Source organism: Stenella coeruleoalba, assembly GCF_951394435.1.
Source record: "Stenella coeruleoalba genome assembly, chromosome: 2".
Taxonomy (NCBI): Eukaryota; Metazoa; Chordata; class Mammalia; order Artiodactyla; family Delphinidae; genus Stenella; species Stenella coeruleoalba.
The window spans coordinates 65,390,180-65,416,213 of record NC_137147.1 but is presented as its reverse complement, the minus strand read 5'-3'; the positions used below and the strand labels follow the sequence as shown (position 1 = coordinate 65,416,213).

The 26,034-nt window shown below is 39.2% G+C and overlaps 1 protein-coding gene across 7 annotated transcripts in view; it reads left to right on the top strand.

The window, feature by feature from the left end:
• AKAP6 (A-kinase anchoring protein 6) overlaps window positions 1-26,034 on the top strand; it is a 598,487-nt gene that overhangs the window by 211,815 nt on the left and 360,638 nt on the right. For all 7 annotated transcript variants that reach the window (XR_013827168.1, XM_079913691.1, XM_079913693.1 and 4 more), the window contains one exon: window positions 9,694-10,051. Coding sequence is in view for 6 of the 7 variants with exons in the window: in XM_079913691.1 (XP_079769817.1) it covers window positions 9,728-10,051 (324 nt within the window). In the remaining variant the exon portion in view is untranslated. The remainder of the gene's footprint in view (window positions 1-9,693; window positions 10,052-26,034) is intronic.

Sequence of the window (26,034 nt, the reverse complement as noted above, 5' to 3'; positions counted from 1 at the left end):
AATAACAAGACTCCTTTCACCATTATGGCTCTGGAGCTATTTCAGGAACTGAGGACAAAAGAACAAATACTATAACAAAAGATGCTCTCATTGCTTTTGTGCTTTGGACTTTCCAAGAGCTTTAGGCGCTGTGTGCCAGAAATGGGGACAAAGACCAAATATATATTTTTATTATAAATCACAGTATCACAGTTGCTGTTGAGAAATCCAAAGCAATCTAATTTATAATTCTTTGTATATACCTCTACCTCTAACCCAAATCTTATTTTCCTAATATTCTGGGATTTCAATAAAATGCCTTAGTGTGAGTCTATTTTCATGCACTAGATGGGTCTTTTTAATGTAGAGACTCACGTCCTTCACTTCTCAAAAGATTTTATTAATGATATTTTCCTTTCTCTTCCCTTTTGCCTTCAGAGACTCCTGTTCTTCAGGTGTTAGACCTCCTGGATTGGTCACTAATTATCTTTCTCTCCTAATTTTTGTCTATTTATCTTTTTCTTTACTTCCTGTGAGATTTCCTCAACTTTATTTTCAGCCATTGTAATGAGATTTCCCTTTTTGCAATCATGTTTTTATTTTGCCAAATTTTTTTTTGTTCTATAAATATTTCTTTTAAAAAATAAAATTCTGTTCTTGTTTCATGGATACAATAGCTTATCTCTGATAATTTTTCTTTTTCACCAAAATCATCTTCTCCTTGCATAATCTTTCCTCTAGTTTGAGGTTTTTTGTTTGCTTCCTTTGGGCCTGTTATCCAAATTAGAGTTTTCCCTTAATCTCTGCTAATCCTTGACTGCCTGATCATATTTAAGAGTAGGAGACTAGAAAGCTGATTAAATGCTCTGAGTGTGTGGGTAGGCCTATTGACTGAATGTCATTGTAGGGTGATCTGGATGTGCCAATTTTCAGTATCATGTCTTCTTGGACTGATCAGATCTTCTTGGTGGGGGGGGGGGGTGGTCTCTAGTCTGCTAACTGGAGGATAAAGGCTTAGGAGAGTCAAGTTGTGGAAGGGGACTGGGGGTGGTCTCAGCACTCAGAATGCCTATGTTAACTTAATTCACCTATTTTCAAGGTAACTCTATACTCAACTGCCCAGAGTCCCTAAGTCCAGAGACCCTTTGATTGATTCTTTCTGGAGAATAAAGCTCTAGAATTGGAGTGGGTCCACCTACCCAGCAACACAGAGTAAGGAAAGACCTAGAATTCTAACTGCTTCTAAACATTTTTGAATCAGAATTAATCTTCTCGATGTGTCATTGCCCCTTCACCCAGAGTTAGGCCAAACTTGAGGTTAAGGGTACAGTTCTCCAAGACTGTCTAGTTTGCCCAAGACTTCTGACACCAGCTGCAAGTTCAGGGATCTCCAGGGCTGTCCTCACATGAGACTAGCTAATGATAAATTTGGAGGTGCTCACAGATTCCTTCAGATTTGATAATTTGATAAATCAACTCACAGAGCTCAGGAAAGTGCTATACTTATAATTGTAGTTTTATTATATCAAAAGGGTACAAATCAGAACCAGCCAAAGGAAGAAACACATAGGGTGGAATCTGGGACTGAGAAGTTTCCCAACACAGAGCTTCCATGTCCTTAGGGATGCACTACCTCTTGCCCTTGGTGTGTGACAATACTCATGGGGTATTGCCAACTTTGGAAGTTTGCTTGAGCTTCAGTGTCCTAGTTCTTATTGGGGCTTCATTACTTAGACATGAATGATTGAATCTTTGCCCATGTGGTTGCTCAAAGCCCCAACCCTCTAATAACATGAATGGTCTTTCTGTCTGGCTAGCCCCCATCATGCATCACCTTGTTAGTATAGACTATTAGGTGTCATCTGAGGGGCCCACCATGAACAACAAAAATAATCCTATCACTCAGGAAATTCTGAAAGTTTAGAGGTTACCTCTCAGGAGTTGGAACAAAGGCCAGACTTCTTTTTGGGTAAAGTTAATTTTTCACTACATACTTTTCCATCTCCAGTTCCAGAGGTATCTTGTTCCAGCAATTTCAAAATACTTAAAGAATTCTGAAGTAAAATCAGGTTGGTTCTTTGCTCTCTGTGCCATTAGTTTAGGATTTTGTTTTCTTGGGTTGGCTAAGGTATTTATCACTCGTTCATCTGATTTTCAGCTTCCAAAAATATTACTATTTTTCCTCCCATTCTTGAGTGTTTATACTTAAAAAAAAAAAAACAAAAACAAATTTCAAACTAAAACCACTCTGCAGTAGTGTTAGTGAGGTTTCTGGAGGGAGCCAAATTAGACACATGTAGTCAGTTGGCTGTCTCTTCCCAGAAGTTGCCTAGCACTCTCAATTTATTTGTCAGGGGCAACTTTTTGTAGAATACCTATTAATACCTGGTAAATAAACACTGCATTAGCAAACACTTCTATATTGCTTCATTAGTAGAGATAACCAACGAATTTAGGCTTCAGAATCTTTAAAGACAACTTTTCTTTTAGGGCTCATTTCCTTTCTACTTTACATATTGAGGGCACAAAAGCTAAACAGCCCCTATCACTTATTGACTGGGGATGAGAATGTTGGGATAGAGGAGGATCTTTTAACTTCAGTGTTATCTATTTTTACAATGTTTGAATTAATATATATTACTTTTTAATTAATTAAAACTTTTTAGAATAAGAAAAAACATTGCATAAAATGATCCTAAAATTTTTTCCACTTCAAATCTATGATGCTAGGGTTAATGGAGAGCTAAAAATGGAGAACTCTTTTTATATTTAATGGAGTAGGTAGAACAGAGCACAGAACTCCTTTAATCACTCTGATCTAAAAGTCAGACTTCTAGATCTGAATCAGTCTCTCTTTCTGTTTTTTTATGGGCTATAAAGAAGTTTTTAACCTTACATTTTATACTGATGAAGTCTGCCTGGAAAAGAAGATGTTGATTCTCTCATAATGCTGATTTCTCATTTCATTTTCTTGGTAAATAAAAGTTTGTATATTGATTTTTCTGTCTCATTCTAGCAAACAACTGTAATTTTATTTCTCTTCTTTTGCAATCTTTTTAGAGTTCCTGATCCCTGTGAGACTCATTCCAACCTCCATAGTTTGGTGTTCAAAGCCCTCTTATAACATGCCTGCAATTTACCTTATAGCCTTATCTGTTTCCGGTTCCCAGTTCCCATCAAGCTCCCAATTCCTCTCAACACTGAATTATTTGCTGATTCTCCCAACTTCTTGGTATCTTTGTCCATGTATTTCTCCCAGCCTGGAATTCTGTCCCCATCTCCCTTCTCTTTCTGCCCATCTAAATCGTAGCCATTTTTTTGTTTTGTTTTGTTTTGTTTTTGGCAGTACGCGGGCCTCTCACTATTGTGGCCTCTCCTGTTGCGGAGCACAGGCTCCAGACGCGCAGGCTCAGCAGCCATGGCTCACGGGCCCAGCCGCTCCGCGGCACGTGGGATCTTCCTGGACCGGGCACGAACCCGTGTCCCCTGCATCGGCAGGCGGACTCTCAACCACTGTGCCACCAGGGAAGCCCAATTATAGCCATTTTTACAAGCTCATCTCAAATATTTCCTTCTTCAGTAAAGGTTCTTCCTTATCTTTCCTCCATCCCGGATTAATGCCATTCCACTGGGGCCTCACAGGGCTTTGCCCACATCCTGCCTATGTAATAGGTATCAGTAGATGTGTGTGTGTGTGTGTGTGTGTGTGTGTGTGTGTGTGTGTGTGTGTGTGTTAGGGGAGAGTGGATGGAGGGAAATTGTCCCCATTAAATTATAATTTCCTTGAAAGTAAATCTGATGAGTCATAGATATACATAATGCCTTATATATAGTTGATTCTCAGTAATGTCAGTTGATTTGAAATGAATCTTGTTTCATTTTCTTTGTATCAATAGCACTGACAAAAGTAACAACTGTATAAATTATGTATTATTTTTACAAATCTACCCCAAGTGGGGTGATGCAGCCAAATGAATCTCTGAGTGACAGCAGCTGACCACTGTAGTGGTGGAAGGAAGACATGGGAGGTGTGATGACTAACTGAGTCAATCTGGGTGTCCACGCCACAGGAGAAGGATCTGAATAATGCAGGGTGGGGGTGCTTAGTAGGAGGATGGACGGCTTGAGCAAGGAAGATGATTGATGAAGTGTGTTATGGGTGACAGAAGACCCTATGCTCTGGGCAAGGGAGTTAACAGTGATTGAGGAGAGACCCAGGAGAGGGTGCATGGTCTCTGTGTGATTAACCAGATGTAATCAGCCATTTGCCTGAGGGGACAGCCATACAAAAGGATATAGTAAAGGGGAAAAGTGTTGGGGGGAACATCAGTGATAACACCAGGGTCTTTTAAATTGTAGAAATCTGTCTGGGCCCCTGTATTTACGTGCTGTGTTCACTCCCTTTCCTGCTCCCCAAGCCTGTGCACTTAAAGCTTGAGATTTTTCTTCTCACTGACATCCACTTGCAGGCTGCTCTGTTATGGCAGGAGGATTAGAAAGTGAGCCTAATCTGGGGTTACCACAGTGATCTCACTTATCAGTGTTACTCCAGATGAGTGCTGGAGGGTGTGGGGCTGGGAGGAGAAGAGGGCCAAGGAGAAGGAGGAATCGGTGATTATGGAAACTTTCTTAGAGCATCTTACAAAAGCCACTCACTCTTTTTTCCCTTAAGTACAGATTTAACTTAATATTTTGTAGGAATTCTTCGGCTCTCCTCTTAAAAAGCTTAAAGCCATTTAAAGTTTCCCAACCCTTGACCTCACAAGAGGCCAGAGAGTGAGACAGACAGCAAGATTTAAAACTAGGTGATGAATTAGAGCCTCATTCATCTGGGTAGACTGCGACATTTAATTAAGCAATTTATTAAGCTTGTTTTTGTGGGTTTTTTTTTGTAGAGCCCGATTCTAGAGTCCTGGAATCGGATATAGGGTTCACCTCTTGAGTTCATTTATTTTTCCTTAATGCAGTCAAAGCATGAGAGCTAGCCAGAGACAAAATTCAAAACACTGCAGTGGAACTTTTCTTTCCCTTTCAAAATTCAGTCTCTTTGAATAGGTTCTGTGAAGAATGATTATGAGAATATGAAAGAAAAAAAAGAAGCAAGAGAAAAAAGCACACTTAGTGATGCCTAACTTAATTTTCTCTACCCCAGTTTGGTAACATGTCCTTTGTAGCAAGCAGATTCGTTAATTTGGCCTGAATTATGCTTTAGTCTCTCATTTTGGGGGCAGTAAGCAGAGCACAGAAAGATTGAGAGTAAGTATTTAGGTTTGGGGGTGATTTACATGATGATAAGACTACCTCTCCAACTATACATGTGAAGATGCTCTTGTTTGGAAAGAACAGTTTCTTCCTAAGAAAGGAGAGAGGGCTTGAATGCATCTAGCTCAGATTGACTTTGTCAGCTGGTTATGTTACTATAGTACTGTTAATTTATTTATACACTTTAAAATTTATCCTGCTTTAGGATTTGCTCAGTCTTGGGGTATACAGTCTTGGTTCTTCTGAACAGTGCCTGGCTGTGCTCTGTCTACCCAAATACTCTTTTCCATAGTGATCCTTGTTTTGGCAACTGTCTCCTTTTTCTCAACTCACTTATCACCGCTGCAAAAGCCCAGCCTATAACCTCACGAGCCTGGAGCTTATAGATTAGCTTCCAAATAGGGACAGTGTAGTAGCCCTCTCTTTGCAAGAGATTTAGGCCACTAAGGGCATTTGAAGCTGGTGCCTTACAGACTCACCAGTGTCCTGCTGGCATGAAGCAGCCCTGATACCGGCCTTTATCTTGTTTGGCTACAAGAAGAGAACCCGAGGGGGCTGAGAGGAGGAGGAGCCAGGCACTTAATCCTGAAGGACCTTTAGGGACAAAAGCATTTACAGTGAGTACAGTCAGCTGATTTCCAGCTTTTCCGTCCTTTTATTTAAGAGAGACAATCACAAGAGAAGGGAGAAAGAGGTGGGCAGTTTTGATGGGTGTGTAGCTGCATTTTTTGCTTCCTAGTTTGGTCGAAGAGCATGCTCCTGATTTAAATGTCTTATTCAAATTGAATATATTCTGCTAACGTCAGGTTTCGACTGAAAATTTGTGGACTGTCAGGGAGGTAGCAGCACCAGTCCTTGGTTAGTAAGCAAGCCATGGTATGTTTCTTCTGTTTCTGTAGGATGATAGACAGAGTGTGGTGAGAAAAGCCTTAGCACAAATTTTTTTAAAAAAACCTTTAAAATCTTTACTGCTTTTGGCTTTGGCACCTTAAATGTTGAATCTTCTTTGGGTTTGTGGAAAGGAAAGGATTTGATCTGTGTTATTTTTAACAGCAGCTGGGTTCAAGGTGGTATTATCTCTAATGCTGGAAACGTGGCCACAGATAAGCATTTGATGGGGGCAGAGGGGTGGGTGGAGAACAGGAGGTCATTGGGTTCCAGAAAGCTGGTTGATCCCTCCTCTCATGCAGCTTTGCAGCCAGAGATATAACTGCATGTGTATCTGTATGTATTGAATCAGTGCTTCATTTGCATTGTCAGAAGTTGTTGTCTACTGGCTTTTTTTTTTTTTCAAATTTCTCTGTGACTAGAAAGGAATCTTATTGCATGGATCCTTGCATTAAAAAAAAAATAGAAAACTTAGAATTTAGAAGATATATAGAGTTGTGTTGAATTTCCTACTATTTGTTTGCATATTCAAATGGAGTAATTAATTTGATGGGAAAGCAAGCTTGAATAGTCATGATAAGCGCAGGAAAAATACACAGATTGTTATTGTAGATCTCTACAATATGAGGCAGTTTTCCTTTAAAGTATAAATTTATCTTGGAAATCAGACGTGCTTTTGTGAAAATCAGAAATACAGGTTGGTTATCCATGGGTGGTACATCTAAATGTGAACTACTGGAATTGAAAATTAAATGTTTATAGTAATTAGTTTCCATGAAAATAAGTAATTAATCAATTTTATGCCACTTCCTGGGCTTGCTATGCTGTTATGACACATACGGTATTCCTTCCCTAGGGACAAAGCTGTATGTGAAGGAAAGTAAATAGAAGTTGAAATATAACTTGAGTAAAGCGTTGCTTTGCTTCACTGTTTTGTGTTATGGAAATTCTCTTGTTTAGTCTGATCAGCTAAATATGGAAACATCACATGCAGGTTGAAATTTTGTAGATGCAGGTAACTTTTGCCTTGGCAGCTTGAATATAAGGTTTCCTTGCCCTTTACTCATGTGTGATGCACACCAGCTACATTTTTTTTTTTTTTTTTTTGCGGTACGTGGGCCTCTCACTGCTAAGGCCTCTCCCATTGCGGAGCCCAGGCTCCGGACGCGCAGGCCCAGCCGCCATGGCTCACGGGCCCAGCCGCTCCGCGGCATGCGGGATCCTCCCGGACTGGGGCACGAACCCGTGTCCCCTGCATCGGCAGGCGGACTCTACCATTGTGCCACCAGGGAAGCCCACACCAACTACATTTTTGTTTAATGTTTTTATTTTATTCTATTTGTCCTTTGCGTATATAACCACATCTGTGTTAAGTCTTAAGTGCAAACTCCCAGAGGGAAGAATCTCCCATATTTATTCCTCTGGAAAGAATTAGCAACTTATAATGTGTAAATAATGATTTACAAAATGTGTTTGCATGGTAATAATTTATTTCTTTCCACTAAGTAGGACAAATATTGATGCCGTTTGCCTGCTTTGGTGAAATGGAGGTCCGTCATTTAGTATCTACATAGCTCTCAGTATAGGTAGGATGCTTCTAATAGCTTAGAAATCTCTGGATAAATAACCCTAGGTAATTACAGATTCTCATGGTCAGATGGAATCTTATTGATCATTTAGTCCAATTTTGTCATTTTACAGATGAGGAAACTGAGACCCGCAAATGTGGAGCATCTTGCTCCAAACCACACAAAACTGCACTGTGCCTGCCTGGTGCACAGCCTGATAGTATATATAGAAATGTATGTTGGGATATAAATTACATTGAGCCAATTCTTTGGTATGTTCTTTAGTTTACAGTAAGATATGTATTTCAGAGGAGGCCTTGCCTCGATTTAGGGGTTTCAGAGAAAACACAATGACCAAGCATTGTTTTACAGTTGTACAGGGCTCTTAGGTAGGGGCTTGGAGCTGAGGGAGTGTGTGGGTGAAGGTGAAATGGTTCATTTCACGCTGGCCTGGCACTTAGTTTTCTGGTTTGCTTGAGTCTGGTTTCTTAGAAGAGGGAACCACTGTGACACCAGTGACTTCTTCATTACTAGTTCTTTGACCTTGCACTAAAAACCTTTATTAACCTTTGTGTATCAGATTCCTTCTCTGGGACAGTGATTCTAAATAGTGATTCACCACCCCAGAAGGCAGTGAATTGATTAAAATTTTTAAAGTGCTTCTGGAAATCAGAATCAGAGACTGAGACTAGGGTGTGGTTTATTAAGAAGTAGTGTGGTAGCTCACTCTTTCTGGAGCTTCATCCCTCCCAGTGAAATTTTGATATCTTCTAATTGGTTCCAAAAAATAGTCAAGTCTAGTATTATTGTTATTTTAAAGACTGTATGCAAGGGTGGTTAAAAATGTGGGGCGTGGATTTCCCCCTCTTGCAATCAGGTGTAGAAAGCTGTTGAAGCCTAAAACCATTCTCTAAGGCAGGTACCAAAGTGATAAACTTACCTTATGACATAATATTTTGCTCTTTGCAAATAACTTTGTTTTCAAAAATTCATCTGTAAACCCCCTTATCATTTAATTTAAAAATAAAATGCTCAGGAAATTGGGGGAGAGGCAGTATGCTACAGCATTAGAAGGCTTCTGAAATAATATATCATAAGAATAACTTATTCTTAAGGCTTTTGTCAATTCAACAAGTCTTTTTATTCCCTGTGCTCATTCCTGTGTGGAAGGTTACATATTCCTAGTCAAACTGGGAGCATTCTTGACTTTTCCCTTCCACGTTTGTAGGTAAAATAATTTTGTTTTTGTTATTAAGTTAATCTTAAGAATATAAAGAAATATAGCTACTTTCTGACAATCACATTTAATTTCATTTAATATTTTGATCAGCCGCCTTTCATCTTTGGAGGAATGGGGTTATAAACTAACTTGAATGTATAGAACTAGAAAAAGACTTAGAAAAGGAAAAGAAACCCATTGCCTTGAAGAACTTTCTCTTGAAACTAAAAATAATGTCTATTTAATGTGTTCAAAGTACAAGATCCTAAAAGTTGTTATTTTATATCAGACTGGTTACAGAAGAAAGATAAATTACATAGCTAGATCATTAGTAAACTAATCAACTTTATCTTAAAAAGAAACCATACACTTCATTGGTCAGAACTTAGCCACATGACCACAGTGAGCTCCGATGGAGATAGGGAATGTAGTTTTAAATTCTTGGCAGGAACATGCACAACTGAAAATCAGGAATTTGTTATTAAGGAATGAGGTGAGAATGGATGTTGGGATAGGCAGTACCACACCGTTTTGTGTTCCTATTGAACCAGTATAGGAAGGATGCTTCCAATAGCTTAGAAATCGCTGGATAAATGCTGGGTCTTGGGTCTAGTTGGTAGAAACTCAAAACACCTCTTTCTGTTTTTGTTATGAGCTATGGTTTCTTAATTTAGAAACTTGGCTTAATTTAGAAATCTTGCTTCTTCTGTGAAGTACCATTCCTTTATTTGGGAATCTTGTCTGACTTTTGCTCTCTTTTTTCCTTTTGCCTTTCAGCTGTTTTGGAAAGAAGTAAGGCTTAGACTTCTCCATGTTAACCATGAGCGTGACACTTTCCCCTCTGAGGTCACAGGACCTGGATCCCATGGCTACTGATGCTTCACCCATGGCCATCAACTTGACACCCACTGTGGAGCAGGGTGAGGGAGAAGAGGCAATGAAAGACATGGATTCTGACCAGCAGTACGAAAAGCCACCCCCACTGCATACAGGGGCCGACTGGAAGATTGTCCTCCACTTACCTGAAATTGAGACCTGGCTCCGGATGACCTCAGAGAGGGTCCGAGACCTAACCTATTCAGTCCAGCAGGACTCGGACAGCAAGCATGTGGATGTGCATCTAGTTCAACTAAAGGTAAGGAAGGTCTCTGGGCTCAGGTCCATTCCAGACAGAAGTCTGAAGGTGGCTGTAGTGCCTAGAGCCTGAGTTCTGTAATTCTCAAGGAGAAAGCATCCAAGAAGAAAAACAGAATAACAGGTTTGAAACCATTATTTTTGTAGATAAACATGGGTGGAATTCTTTCCTCGTTTTACTTTGTGGGCTAAACATCTAGAATAAAACTGACCTCAGGGGATAATGCGGAGAAGCGAGGAAAAATGGGGGGGTGGCATTTTTGCTCAATGTCATAGAAATCAGTAGTAAAGAATAAAAATATTACAAAAGGTTTAACAAAGACTCTCATAGGTAAAAAATCAAACTGAGCAGTGATTGTATATGTATGTGATTACTAACTTCTGTTGAAGTTGATGCTGCCTTTGTGGCAAACAGTGGGTTCTCGCATGATGGAGAAGGGCGGTGTTCTCCTTTTAGAATGAGTACATTCTGAAAGGTACAATACATCATGCAGAACAAAGGTGCTTTTATAACAGCTCATCTAAAGTTTAGACATTAAAAAAATGTGTGTGACTTTTAGAGATCCGTTAAAAAGCCTGACCGTTGATAATAATGAGACGGAGATGCTAGTAAAGAGTGCTATTAATAGAGATTTTGGCCTAGGAACCCCAAAGTACCGTGAATCTTGCCCTGCCATAGCCACTCCTCTCTTCTGGTTCCCCGAGGGAAATACATGCTCAGGTCAATGGTGGGCAAAGCAGGGAAGATTTATAACCAATTAGGACATTGGCCCCAAACCCCAATGTTAATTTCTAGTCAGTTAGATGAGATACTAAGGAGAATTCCTCTACCTCAGCTGGTTAATTTTAAATGATCTGAAACCAAAGACCAAACAGATTCTTGCATCTTAATACTTAAATGACATAAGATGCAGCCATCAGCGTGAGAGGAAAGGACAATTAAGAGAGCGTTATGTGCCCCAAAGCCTAGAGCAGAGCTGGCTTAGCCTTCTCAGGCTGGTTCAGCAGATCCTGGGCCCAGCCGCCCCATGAAAGAGAGTGTCCAAGAAAGGGAAGGAGGGGGTTGAAGAGAGAGAGAAAAAACAAAAGGGCCAGAATGCCAAGGTGGCTGGGCTTCTCCCAGGTTGAGCAGGCCTGGGTGGCCTTCTTTCTTCGGGTTCTTGGGAAGGAGCAAGCATGAAAGGTATCAGAGGTGGCTAGGAGCCCGCTTTAACGGACGGAGCTTTAACGGAATGCCAGCCCGACTGGTTTCCCCACCGTGGCAGCAGGGAGTGGTGTCTCTCAGTTCCTGCAGCACAGTCCCTTTAATCAGAGGAGCAGCTCCCAGCTCCTCCGGGTTGCAGTGAGATGGGAGTCAGGGGGCTCCGCAGCACCCCACCCCCTCCTCCATTCCCTCTAATGTTGCACTTACTTATGTGGCTCCCTAAAAGAAATACAGGATTGGGTTTGCAAGGAAAGATGACTGTTGCTCTCTAAAATCTTTCAGATCTACACAGAAAAGGTGGTAAACGATAAAGGAGAATGGGGGGAATGGAAATATCTTTAGAAGATTCCACTAAAAATGCTAAGGGCACCTGAAAACAGTGTGTCAACTAACTTCATTTAATTACATCAATATAGTACTTAAGTGAAAACTTAAATTTTAATTCCAAATAGGAATGTAAAAGTTTTTGTACAGTCAACCGGGATTATGTTTAGTGTTGAGAAATCCCCTGTGGGGCAATTTGCTTCTTTTTCTCATTGGAACTGCCTGTCACCTTCTCACCTCACTCAAAAGGCATCTCACTGCCTCCGTTCAGCTCTGTCCCACAGTGTGGTCTGTCTCCCCTGCTGAGAAAGGAGCCCCAGGAGGGCAGGAAGTCAGCACAGTAGTCACATAGTAGTTCATCAATAGCAGCTAAAGGGATGAAGTGAAATTGTCTTATGTTAATTTAATTCTAGGATTTCTATCATTCCTTTTTTGATGCTTATTTCATCAAGTGACTTAACCAACGTTCTCTGAATGTTCTAGAATATTCTATAATAATAGAGCCCTTCCACTTTGAGGCCAAAGTCAACAAGCTTTGGTCAGTGAGCTATGGCCTTGTTAACACAAGGGTTTAATTTTGGTCTCCTAATCTGCTTATTTAAGTTTTCCCTTTATTTGCGTAACATTTTTTAATTTAACCAAATAAGCACTTTGATACATTAAAAAAAAGATTTTAAATACATGTCAGTTCTTCAGATTTCCACACTGATCCACAAGAATAAAGGGGAACTGGGTCACAGAATTTTATGTGTGGAATCAAAACAACAACAAAACAACCTTGTAGAAGCAGCTCTTAAGTTAGGTGAATGGCAAAGCAGAGGGGCAGGCCCAGCCAGGGAAAGGCCAGCTATCGCCTATGGGGCATCACCGCTTGGCCGCATGCCTTGGTGAATTATTCAGTTTATTAATTTACTATGAAAAATAACCATCACAGGGATGGGAATGCCATGGCTTTAAGGACCATCTAGGCGCACATAATTTCTAAATTTATATATCCATCCCAGTGTTCTCCCAGGAGCCCCAACTGCCTAAGAGACATCTTGTATCTCTAGTGAGCATCTCAAACTGATATGCCCATTGAAAAGCCCTGAATGCCTCCCCGACCCCATCTTCCCAATTTCAGTAAAAGGCACCACTTTTTTGCCAAGCCAAAGTGTGATTCCATGCCCCACATATATGTCTATTAACAAGTCCTGGGGATCCAGCTCCAAAATATGCCCTAAATCCATTCACTTCTCCCCTATGCTACTGCTGCCACCCTAGTCAAGCCACATCACTGCTTGCCTGGGCTACTTTTAGAGCCTCTTCTACTACCCTGCAGTTTATTCTCTACACAGCAGCCAGTGGGGTCTTTTAAAAATGTAAATCCAGTCATGTAACTCCCTTGCTTCCTGTTGGCTTACAATAAAACCCAAACCTCTTCCTGTGGTTCTGCCCCTGCCTGCTTCTCTTGCCGTGTCTCCTGTTACTTTCCCCTTGTTTATAAAGCTCCAAGCGGATTGAAAGTTCAAAAGAAATGTTAGTCTAGTTCTTGCCTCACGGCTTTTCCTGTTGCCTCTGCCTAGCTCTAGCTTTGCCTCGCAGATTCTGGATCCTCATCAAGCAGTCGGCCAGCGGCGCAGCCAAGTTCTAATATCTGGAGGCACAAACCTGGGAGAAGGTTGAGCAGGGGTTGGGAGCGAGGAGGGGCCTGTGCTCTGCTCCGTGAGAGGCAAGCACATAAAAGGAGCTACCCTTACCTAACTCGTCTACACGCCTCAGACTCCCTTTCACATTGCTTGTTCTAAATCTTGTCATCACAGTTTTCTCTGCCATCCTGTTGATGTATAACTTAAAAAAAATTAGTTGAGAAATGCTTTTGGAAAATGCTCAGGGTGGGCTCCCCCCTCTGGTTTTATATTTAATGTCACTTTCTCCAAGAAGCTATTCCTAACCCCTGTTCTTAAAACACCCATCTCCTCCCCCAGCCATCATCTAGTCCATTATTCAGCTCAGTTAATGGCAAAAATTCTTCAATGCTATTACCATGTTTGAAAAAAGGTCTGTCAGTTACTCAAAAGTTAAACATATATATTCCATAAGCTCAGAAATTCCATTCCTAGGTATTTACCCAAGAAAAAGGAAGCATATGTTCATAGAGACTTGTTTAAGAATTTTCATATCAGCTTTATAAATAATAGCAAAAAACTGTCAGAAGCTCAGGTATCCTTCAAGAGGAAAATAAATAAGAAAGTTGTGTTATATTTGTACAAATGGATTGCTATTTAGTAATAAAACAGCACGAACTGCAGATATCTGCAACAACATGGTTGAAACTCAAAACAAAAAGTATGCAAAAGAGTACATACATCCTGTATCATTCCATTTATATCAGGTTCTAGAACAGGGAAAACTAATCTGAGGTTAAAAAGAACCAGAACAGTGTGATGAGAGCAAGGAAAAGCAACATAAAAGAATTTGGGGGAGGCGACGGAAATATTTTATGCCTTGATAGATTTTTTAAAATTTTTATTTATTTTTTATACAGCAGGTTCTTATTTATTATCTATTTTATACATATTAGTGTATATATGTCAACCCCAATCTCCCAGTTCTCCCCCCCATCCCCTGTGTTCACCCCTTGGTGTCCATACGTTTGTTCTCTACATCTGTGTCTTTGTTTCTGCCTTGCAAACTGGTTCATCTGTACCATTTTTCTGGATTCCACATACATTCGTTAATATATGATATTTGTTTTTCTCTTTCTGACTTACTTCACTCTGTATGACAGTCTCTAGGTCCATGTCTCTACAAATGACCCAGTTTCGTTCCTTTCTGTGGCTGAGTAATATTCCATTGTATATATGTACCACAACTTCTTTATCCATTCGTCTGTCGGTGGGCATTTAAGTTGCTTCCATGACCTGGCTATTGTAAATAGTGCTTCAGTGAACATTGGGGTGCATGTGTCTTTTTGAATTATGGTTTTCTCTGGGTATATGCCCAGTAGTGGGATTGCTGGGTCATATGCTAATACTATTTTTAGTTCTTTAAGGAACCTCCATACTGTTCTCCATAGTGGCTGTATCAATTTGCAATCCCACCAACAGTGCAAGAGGGTTCCCTTTTCTCCACACCCTCTCCAGCATTTGTTGTTTGTAGATTTTCTGATGATGCCCATTCTAACTGGTGTGAGGTGATACCTCATTGTAGTTTTGATTTGCATTTCTCTAATAATTAGTGATGTTGAGCAGCTTTTCATGTGCCTCTTGGCCATCTGTATGTCTTCTTTGGAGAAATGTCTATTTAGGTCTTCTGCCCATTTTTGAATTGGGTTGTTTGTTTTTTTAATATTCAGCTGCATGAGCTGTTTATGTATTTTTGAGATTAATCCTTTGTCAGTTGCTTCATTTGCAAATATTTTCTCCCATTCTGAGGGTCATCTTTTTGTCTTGTTTATAGTTTCCTTTACTGTAATAGTTCTTATCACTAGCTTTAATTTCCTTATTTATTTATTTGTATTAGCTCCACGGACCTCAAATGTCTGATTCTCCACTGTATCCCTGTTGCCTAGGGCAAGGGCTGGGCATTTGGTGGAAACCAGTTCATATCTGTGGTTGGATAAATGAGTCCAAATCTGTATGGTCAGTGCCTTCTCTCCCCATAGGCAGGCTTGCACTGGAATTCACAGGAGGAAGCCTTCGTGGTGAGGATTGAATTAGGACAATGGTGTCGGATGAATCAGGCCCAAGTGCATTTGGGATATTACTCTCCCGTCAGGGAGAGTCTGCATGTGATTCAGAATCTTGGACGTCTTGTCTGGGGAGTCTGCCTGGGGGAGTCTATGCTGCCTAGGTAGCTGTGCTGGTCTTCCTCCCACCCCACTTTCTGTTTGACTCCTTCTTTGGCAAGGATTTTGGTCCATGACCTAGAGGGCCTGGAACTACTCTTTTTCTTTAAAGGTTACTTTGCTTAATTTCTGGTCATTGTGTTGATCTTAAAGTTTGTTTATCAGAGACTATTCTTACCAACCTTATTTCCAAGTTCTTAGGGGAAGTTTTATTGTAACCCCCAGGGTGAACTACAAACCACTATTATAAAGTTCCCAAAATTGGGGTGGGGGTTGGTGATTGTTCTAGAAAGTGAATAAATAAAAACATCTCAGTTTAAGATTAAAATATGGAAACAATGCGATATATTACACTATGTAGTTTTTTCCATTATTTTTTAAATAGAAAATGTAATCCACATATTTTGCTTCTTAGCTTCCAGATATTCTTTAGGAGTAAGTATGAGAAGCCAGCTGAACCATTTTTAGAAACTTTCCTTCTCCTCCCCCTTGTCCTTTGGATTCAGAGGCTGTGCTGTGCAGGAAAACCAGACCAAGAACCTAAAAGAGTTTGACTTTAACTGCAACTTCTGGTCTGGATGAATGTATTTGGGTGCTAAATAGGCAAATTAGATACCCATGCTTTCTGATTAACAGTCTTCTTAGAGAGAATATTATTTGTATTCCTGGAAACATGATAGCAGGAAAGAGGCAAGGCTTAGACTAAAAGATGTGGCTGGATGCCAAATAGAAGTCTTGAAGTGACTTTGCTGGAATCAGCTCCCCAAATAACCCCCTTGAGATAAATTCCACTCTCCAGGTGAAATTTGTGTCTGTATCTTCGATTTGCGCCTGATTCTCAAAGATAGAACGTTGAACGGAGACTCTGTTTACAAGACGTTCTGACTGGGCTGTACCCAGACTGAGATGTGCCTAACATCTGGAGTTAAATCCAGATACCCAGTGACTCACATGGGGTCTGAAGAGCTTCCTGGGGAAAAGGCTTGAATCCTCTCCACAGTTGGGGTTGTCACATCAGATGTGCCTGAAGGACTGAGGACTATGCCAGTCCTGGGATGATGGAGCTCTTGAAAGAGGGTTCACCTTCATCCTGGGGCAAGGAGACTGCCTCAGAGCAGAGGGGAGGGGAGTAATGGTGTGTGGTAAAGTGTGTTCCCGGTTCTGGAACCCATCCTGAGCAGCCACCTGGGCAGTGTGGGTACCCAGTGAAGGCAAAGGGCTGTGGGTGTAATGTGGGGGACCTGTCTCATCTGACTCTCCACCTGGACTTCTCCCTTGTTCCATAGGTGTAGGAGGGAAAGAATTCTCTGTCTCCCACTGCTGGAGCATAACAAGCTCTGCCTGCAGTGGCAGAGGAGGTACCAAAGTGGCAACTGTAGAGTCCAGGGTCTGGCTGGCTGTGACAGTGAGCGAGAGCTGGGGTTGATCCTTGGGTACATCCAAAACTCACCCTAGGAGTTTCAGAAATTCTTGATAATGGGGACTCTGAGTGGAACTAAACTTCTGACATCAACAGTTTGGGGCTTGGAGGATCTGATCTTAATGTTAATAAACTGTGTGTTAAAGCCTGAAACGTTCAATTTATAACGTCTTTGAGTAGTTTTCAATTTGTAACGTATCTTAGGTTAAATAAGTACCAGTTGAAGATCAAATAGCATTGTTTCTGGGAAAGAGTAAATATTGTCCTCTTTGCTCTTTAGATGGCTGTTTTTCAAGAAGTAGCTCTCAGTGGTTAGTGGTTAGTTGTTGTGAAATCAATTTGATGAACTAAAGAGCTAAAACAGTGAAATAGAATTACATGAAGTAAGGATAAATACTATCTTGTGAAACTTGGTTTTAGTTATATACATATACATATATATATATATATATATATATATATATATGATTTGTCATGATGTAAAATTTGTCTTTCTCTTCTGAGTCAAGCCAGAACATTTTGATAGTTACTGCTTTAGACCGCTCTCAACTTTCCTCAATATCTTTGATATGTATTTTAATTTTGGAACATACTATGCAAGTAAGTGTAACTTGGTCCAGTTTTTGCAATGTGATTATTTTGTATTTATATGGGATCACATGACAACCCCCCACAGTATATTCCAAATCCCAGAAAACTGGAAAATGAAGCCGATTTCTCTGTTGCTGGGTATGAGGATGTTAAATTTTTTTATTTTCCCAAAGCCCAGATTTGTGGCTGGAAACTCTTTTTTGGCTGATGTGTCTTCCTCAGTGTGTATCTTCTCAGGGAATCTGAATACTAGTTGTTAAGTGTCCTGGGAGTATGGGTCAGTACGGTGACTAACAGTGGAAAAGTTTTTCCTATTATTAATGTCTAGGCTGTGTAAGAATATTTGGTATCATGGACCAATAAAAATGGATGAAATAAAAAGAATGTTTAATGCTTGGAAGGCTAATTTTAGATATGTAAGAGACACAATTATGTGAAAAAAATCGATCTTAATTATTGAGTAATAATCTCTCCACCCCTCCCCCTCCCCCCACACACACTCCAAGTGCTAAATAAATACTTTTTGATTGTTGAATGATTAATATATTTTCATTATGATTTTGGGAGGTGATCTAAAAATCTCAGATCAGGCACATGTTTAAAAATATTTACGTGTGAATACTCTTGGTTAAGACTTGGGAAGGGTGACATGGAAAAAATAACTTTGGTAGTTTATGACACATATTATGGAAGATCTTTGGGTACGCATGAACCTTAGCCACATGTGCTAATGTATTTAGAGCTCAGGATGGGAGCATTAATTTTCAAGGTGGCCCAACTAGTCTACTAGATTGTCCAGCTGTAGTTTTTAAATAGCAATAATAGCATGGAAAATGAGGATTATCATAGACATCACAATTTGAAGGAAACCATGAACACAGGGTATAGAGAAAAGTAATAATATTGTTAAAGAATTTGAAAATGAGTTCAATGAGAAAAGTCTGAAGAAAACAGCATTTTCATTAGAGAATTAGATGCTTTTAGACACAGCATCCAATTTGAGTTATTACGACTTTAGTTGTTATGAGGAATCCTGTTTTATTCTGTTCCATAACTATGTATCTCTGATGATACATTTGTGTGACTTTGAAATCAGGACAGAAGAAAATAATCAGCATAAAATACATTTCCTCTGATTATTTTGTTGATAGAATACAACCCGATAAACTTAGACTTGTGAATAATTAGCAGATCTTCCTCAGGGAAAGTTAGTTCACACTTATGCTGGAAATCTGAGGGCATGCATATTTCTATGTCTGCCACAAGACCATAAATAAGAATAAATATTTCATAACTGTTTCATGCGGTTACCCTAAAATTCAATACATCTTTTTTTTTTAACATCTTTATTGGAGTATAATTGCTTTACATTGTTGTGTTAGTTTCTGCTGCATAACAAAGTGAATCAGCTATATGTATACATATATCCCCCTCCCTCTTACGTCTCCCTCCCACACTCCCTATCCCACCCCTCTAGGTGTTCACAAAGTACCGAGCTGATCTCCCTGTGCTATGTGGCTGCTTCCCACTAGCGATCTATTTTACATTTGGTAGGGTATATATGTCCATGCCACTCTTTCACTTCGTCCCAGCTTACCTTTCCCCCTCCCTCTGTCCTCAAGTCCCTTCTCTACGTCTGCGTCTTTATTCCTGTCCTGCTCCTAGGTTCTTCAGACCATTTGTTTTTTTTTTTAGATTCCATATATATGTGTTAGCGTACGGTATTTGTTTTTCTCTTTCTGACTTGCTTCATTCTGTATGACAGACTCTAGGTCCATCCACCTCACTACAAATAACTCAATTTCTTTTCTTTTTATGACAGAGTAATATTCTATTGTATATATGTGCCACATCTTCTTTATCCATTCATCTGTCGATGGACACTTAGATTGCTTCCATATCCTGGCTACTGTAAATAGGGCTGCAGTGAACATTGTGGTACATAACTCTTTTTGAATTATGGTTTTCTCAGGATATATGCCCAGTAGTGGGTTGCTGTGTCATATGCTAATTCTATTTGTAGTTTTTTAAGGAACCTCCATACTGTTCTCCATAGTGGCTGTATCAATTTACATTCCCACCAACAGTGCAAGAGGGTTCCCTTTTCTCCACAACCTCTCCAGCATTTGTTGTTTGTAGATATTTTGATGATGGCCATTCTGACTGGTGTGAGGTGATACCTCATTGTAGTGTTGATTTGCATTTCTCTAATTAGTGATGTTGAGCATCCTTTCATGTGTTTGATGGCAATCTGTATATCTTCTTTGGAAAAATGTCTATTTAGGTCTTCTGCCCATTTTTGGATTGGGTTGTATTTTTTTTGATATTGAGCTGCATTAGCTGCTTGTATACTTTGGAGATTAATCCTTTGTCAGTTGCTTCGTTTGCAAATATTTTCTCCCATTCTGAGGATTGTCTTTTCGTCTTGTTTATGGTTTTCTTTGCTGTGCAAAAGCTTTTAAATTTCATTAGGTCCCATTTGTTTATTTTTGTCTTTATTTCTATTTCTCTAGGAGGTGGGTCAAAAAGGATCTTGCTGTGATTTGTGTCAAAGAGTCTTCTACCTATGTTTTCCTCTAAGAGTTTTATACTGTCTGGCCTTATATTTAGGTCTTTAATCCATTTTGAGTTTATTTTTGTGCATGGTGTTAGGGAGTGTTCTAAATTCATTCTTTTACATGTAGCTGTCCAGTTTTCCCACACCACTTATTGAAGAGGCTGTCTTTTTTCCATTGTATATTCTTGCCTCCTTTATCAAAGATAAGGTGACCATATGTGCATGGGTTTATCTCTGGGCTTTCTATCCTGTTCCATTGATTTATATTTCTGGTTTTGTGCCAGTACCATACTGTCTTGATTACCGTGGCTTTGTAGTATAGTCTGAAGTCAGGGAGCCTGATTCTTCCAGCTCCATCTTTCTTTCTCAAGATTGCTTTGGCTGTTTGGGGTCTTTTGTATTTCTATACAAATTGTGAAATTTTTTGTTCTAGTTCTGTGAAAAATGCCATCGGCAGTTTGGTAGGGATTGCATTGAATCTATAGATTGCTTTGGGTAGTAGAGTCATTTTCACAATGTTGATTCTTCCAATCCAAGAACATGGTATATCTCTCCATCTGTTTGTATTGTCTTTTATTTCTTTTATCAGTGTCTTATAGTTTTCTACATACAGGTCTTTTGTCTCCTTAGGTGGATTTATTCCTAGGTATTTTATTCTTTTTGTTGCAGTGGTAAATGGCAGTGTTTCCTTAATTTCTCTTTCAAATTTTTCATCATTAGTGTATAGGAATGCAAGAGATTTCTGTGCATTAATGTTGTATCCTGCTACTTTACTAAATTCATTAATTACCTCTAGTAGTTTTCTGGTAGCATCTTTAGGATTCTCTATGTATAGTATCAAGTTATTTGTAAATAGTGACAGTTTTACTTCTTCTTTTCTGATTTGGATTCCTTTTATTTCTTTTCCTTCTCTGATTGCTGTGGCTAAAAATTCCAAAACTATGTTGAATAATATTGGTGACAGTGGGCAACTTTGTCTTTTTCCTGATCTTAGTGGAAATAGTTCCAGTTTTTCACCATTGAGAATGATGTTGGCTGTGGGTTTGTCATATATGGCCTTTATTATGTTGAGGTAAGTTCCCTCTATGCCTGCTTTCTGGAGAGTTTTTATCATTAGTGGGTGTTGAATTTTGTCAAAAGCTTTTTCTGCATCTATTAAGATGATCGTATGGTTTTTATCCTTCAATTTGTTAATATGGTGTATCACTTTGATTGATTTGTGTATATTGAAGAATCCTTGCATTCTTGGGATAAATCCCACTTGATTATGGTGTATGATCCTTTTAATGTGCTGTTGGATTCTGTTTGCTAGTATTTTGTGGAGGATTTTTGCATCTATGTTCATCAGTGATATTGGCCTGTAGTTTTCTTTCTTTGTTACATCCTTGTCTGCTTTTTGTATCAGGGTGATGGTGGCCCTGTAGAATGAGTTAGGGAGTGTTCCTCCCTCTGCTATATTTTGGAAGAGTTTGAGAAGGATAGGTGTTAGCTCTTCTCTAAATGTTTGATAGAATTGGCCTGTGAAGCCATCTGGTCCTGGGCTTTAGTTTGTTGAAAGATTTTTAATCACAGTTTCATTTCAGTGCTTCTGATTGGTCTGTTCATATTTTCTATTTCTTCCTGGTTCAGTCTCAGAAGGTTGTGCTTTTCTGAGAATTTGTCCATTCCAAGTTGTCCATTTTATTGGCATATAGTTGCTTGTAGTAATCTCTCATGATCCTTGTATTTCTGCAGTGTCAGTTGCTACTTCTCCTTTTTCATTTCTAATTCTGTTGATTCGAGTCTTCTCCCTTTTTTTCTTGATGAGTCTGGCTAATGGTTTATCTATTTTGTTTATCTTCTTAAAGAACCAGCTTTTAGTTTTATTGATCTTTGCTATCGTTTCCTTCATTTCTTTTTCATTTATTTCTGATCTGATCTTTATGATTTCTTTCCTTCTGCTAACTTTGGGTTTTTTTTGTTTTTGTTTCTGTAATTGCTTTAGGTGTAAGGTTAAGTTGTTTATTTGAGATTTTTCTTGTTTCTTGAGTAGGACTGTATTGTTATAAACTTCCCTCTTAGTACTTCTTTTACTGCAACCCATAGGTTTCGGGCCGTTATGTTTTCATTGTCATTTGTTTCTAGGTATTTTTCGAATTCCTTTTTGATTTCTTCAGTGATCTCTTGGTTATTAAGTAGCGTATTGTTTAGCCTCCATGTGTTTGTATTTTTTTTACAGTGTTTTTCCTGTAATTGATATCTAGTCTATAGCATTGTGGTCGAAAAGATACTCGATACAATTTCAATTTTCTTAAATTTACCAAGGCTTGATTTGTGACCCAGGATATGATGTATCCTGGAGGATTTTCCATGAGCACTTGAGAAGAAAGTGTATTCTGTTGTTTTTGGATGGAATGTCCTGTAAATTCAATTAAGTCCATCTTGTTTAATGTATCATTTAAAACTTGTGTTTCCTTATTTATTTTCATTTTGGTTGATCTGTCCATTGGTGAAAGTGGGTGTTAAAGTCCCCTACTATTCTTGTGTTACTGTTGACTTCCCCGTGTATGTTAGCATGTGCCTTATGTATTGAGGTGCTCCTATGTTGGGTGCATAAATATTTACAGTTGTTATATCTTCTTCTTGAATTGATCCCTTGATCGTTACGTAGTGTCTTTCTTTGTCTCTTGTAATAGTCTTTATTTTAAAGTCTATTTTGTGTGATATGAGAATTGCTACTCCAGCTTTCTTTTGATTTCCTTTTACATGGAATATCTTTTTCCATCCCCTCACTTTCAGTCTGCATGTGTCCCTAGGTCTGAAGTGGGTCTCTTTTAGAGAGCACATATATGGGTCTTGTTTTTGTATCCAGTCAGCCAGTCTATGTCTTTGTTTGGAGCATTTAATCCATTTACATTTAAGGTAATTATCAATATGTGTGTTCCCATTACCATTTCCTTAATTGTTTTGGGTTTGTTATTGTAGGTCTTTTCCTTCTCTTGTGCTTCCTGCCTAGAGAAGTTCCTTTAGCATTTTTTGTAAAGCTGGTTTGGTGGTGCTGAATTCTCTTAGCTTTTGCTTGTCTGTAAAGGTTTTAAATTCTCCATCAAATCTGAATGAGATCCTTGCTGGGTAGAGTAATCTTGGTTGTAGTTTCTTCCATTTCATCACTTTAAATATGTCCTGCCACTCCCTTCTGGTTCTCAGAGTTTCTGCTGAAATATCAGCTGTTAACCTCATGGGGATTCCCTTGTATGTTATTTTTCCCTTGCTGCTTTTAATATTTTTTCTTTGTATTTAATTTTTGATACTTTTATTGATATGTGTCTTGGTGTGTTTCTCCTTGGATTTATCCTGTATGGTACTCTCTGTGCTTCCTGGGCTTGATTGAATATTTCCTTTGCCATATTAGGGAAGTTTTCAACTATAATGTCTTCAAATATTTTCCAAGTCCCTTTCTTTTTCTCTTCTTCTTCTGGGACCCCTATAATTTGAATGTTGGTGCATTTAATGTTGTCCCAGAGGTCTCTGTGATTGTCCTCAATTCTCTTCCTTCTTTTTTCTTTATTCTGCTCTGCGATAGTTATTTCCCCTGTTTTATCTTCCAGGTCACTTCTCCATTCTTCTGCCTCAGTTAATCTGCTATTGATTTCTTCTAGAGAATTTTTAATTTCATTTATTGTGTTGTTCATCCTTGTTTGTTTGCTGTTTAGTTCTTCTAGGTCCTTGTTAAATGTTTTTTGTATTTTTTCTATTCTATTTCCAAGATTTTGGATCATCTTTACTATCATTACTCTGAATTATTTTTCAGGTAGACTGCCTATTTTCTCTTCATTTGTTTGGTCTGGTGGGTTTTTACCTTACTCCTTCATTTGCTGTGTATTTCTGTGTCTTCTCATTTTGCTTAACTTACTGTGTTTGGGGTCTCCTTTTTGCCGGCTGTAGGTTCATAGTTCCTGTTGTTTTTGGTGTCTGTCCCCAGTGGGTAAGGTTGGTTCATTGGGTTGTTTAGGCTTCCTGGTGGAGGGGACTGGTGCCTGTGTTCTGGTTGATGAGGCTGGATCTTGTGTTTCTGGTGGGCAGGACTGCATCCGGTGGTGTGTTTTGTGGTGTCTGTGAACCTTTTATGATTTTAGGCAGCCTCTCTTCTAATGGGTGGTGTTGTGTTCCTGTCTTGCTAGTTGTTTGGTATGGGGTTTCTATCCCTGGAGTGCTGGTCATTGAGTGGAGGTGGGTCTTAGCGTTGAGGCGGAGGTCTCTGGGAGAACTCTTGCTGACTGATATTACGTGGGGCTGGGAGGTCTCTGGTGGTCCAGTGTCCTGAACTTGGCTCTCCCACCTCAGAAGCTCAGGCCTGACACCCGGCCGGAGCACCAAGCCTCTGTCAGACACACGGCTGTGACAAGTTTCATGAGCCATTAGAAGGGATTTTCCATCCTCTGCAATATCTTGCTAGTACTCCCCTTGGTGCTCTGTGGCATAATCAGGAGAAAACTCTGAGTTCCTGGCTTCTCCCTGGGGAGGAAAAGAAAAGACTGAAGTATTCATGCAACTTTCAGACTTTTGGCGGAGGTACGCAAAGGGCTGAATACATGTTTTAAAATGCAATTCCATAAATGTGTTGCAGGTTTCCAGAAGAAATGTATTGAAGCTTAAAGCACAAGGCTTAATAAAGAGTATGTATTTATTTAATAGAATTTTATGGTCTCTGCTTTAATTTTATAAATCAAATGTGGTGATTTTTATTTATCATCAAACTTAGGTTCTGTTGTTTGTTTTATTTTGATTTTTATAGATTTATTAGTCAAAGATAGTAAAAAAAAATACTTATTCCAAACTGAATCTATTTAAGAAGATGAGTATGTTTTCCTTATATCACAACACCAGCTAGACATTACAGCACAAATTCTAGACTCATAACTATTCTCATTCACAACTAACTTAAAACCAGTGACCCAAAGCCTAGCACACATCTTCTCTCTCAGCTGTAAAGCCTCGCTGGATGCTCTCAGCCCTCCCTGCTCTCTTGATCCATGATTTAGCACCAGTGTTTGCTATCTTGCATTATTTGCTTTTTCATATGTTGTTTTCTAATATTCTCAAACAAGTTTGAAAGCTTTTGCCCCCCTTTTTATTTTATTAAAAAATTTTTTTTTACAGTAGGTCCTTGTTGGTTATCTCTTTTAAATATAGCAGTGTATACATGTCAATCCCAAACTCCCAATCTACCGCCCCACAAAAAAAAAGCTTTTTAAGGGCAAGTTCTCCCACTTTTTTGTATAAAAATGCAAACATTTTTGGTCAGCTGATTGACTGAATCCTCATATTATCATTTTAAACTTTCCCTACTGCTCTGAGTGGCATTAGCATGCCAGGGAAAACATAACTTCCCGAGGATATTTCAGTGAAATAGTAAAATGTATTTATAAGCATTTCAAAATTAGTATAATTGTTCACAGTAGTTTTGGGGTTAGGTCTTGGCCAAAAAACAAGCATAATTTTGTTGGAATTAACTCAGAGCAAACTTTGACATTTTCCTTAATAAGAATGAGGTGATGAGTAACCTTAATTAAATCCCCTTGAAAGACAAGATATTCTGGTTAATAAAACCCAAAGTTTGGGCCAAATTAAATTTGTTAAGTCCTACTCAAGTCCTTTAGCAGTTCATTTCTTCTAAATCTCCAGTGTAACACGTATTCATGTTTGAAAGGAAGTGGAATTATGAACCAATTTCATCTTTGAGTACTTGGCAGTTTAATGTTCCTTTACACCCATTCTGTGTCCAAGTGAAAGCTGGTATGGAAATGTGCTCGCTCGTGATATTCTCTCTAACAGTTCCTAGTGGGAATCTTGGTTTCAAAGGTTAAAACAGGTACAATGACATATTTAAATCCATCAGAAATCTACCCATGCACACTGCTTTTTCTGTAGCAAGGAGAGCAGAGGGGGAAGAACTAGAATTGAAATGCACTGACATCTTGATTAATGATGCCCAGGACCAAAGGTCCTCTTGCAAGGGAGGAAAAACATCTGTAAATCAGGTGAAGCTGAGTGGTTTTGTTTGTAGTTGGATAACAACA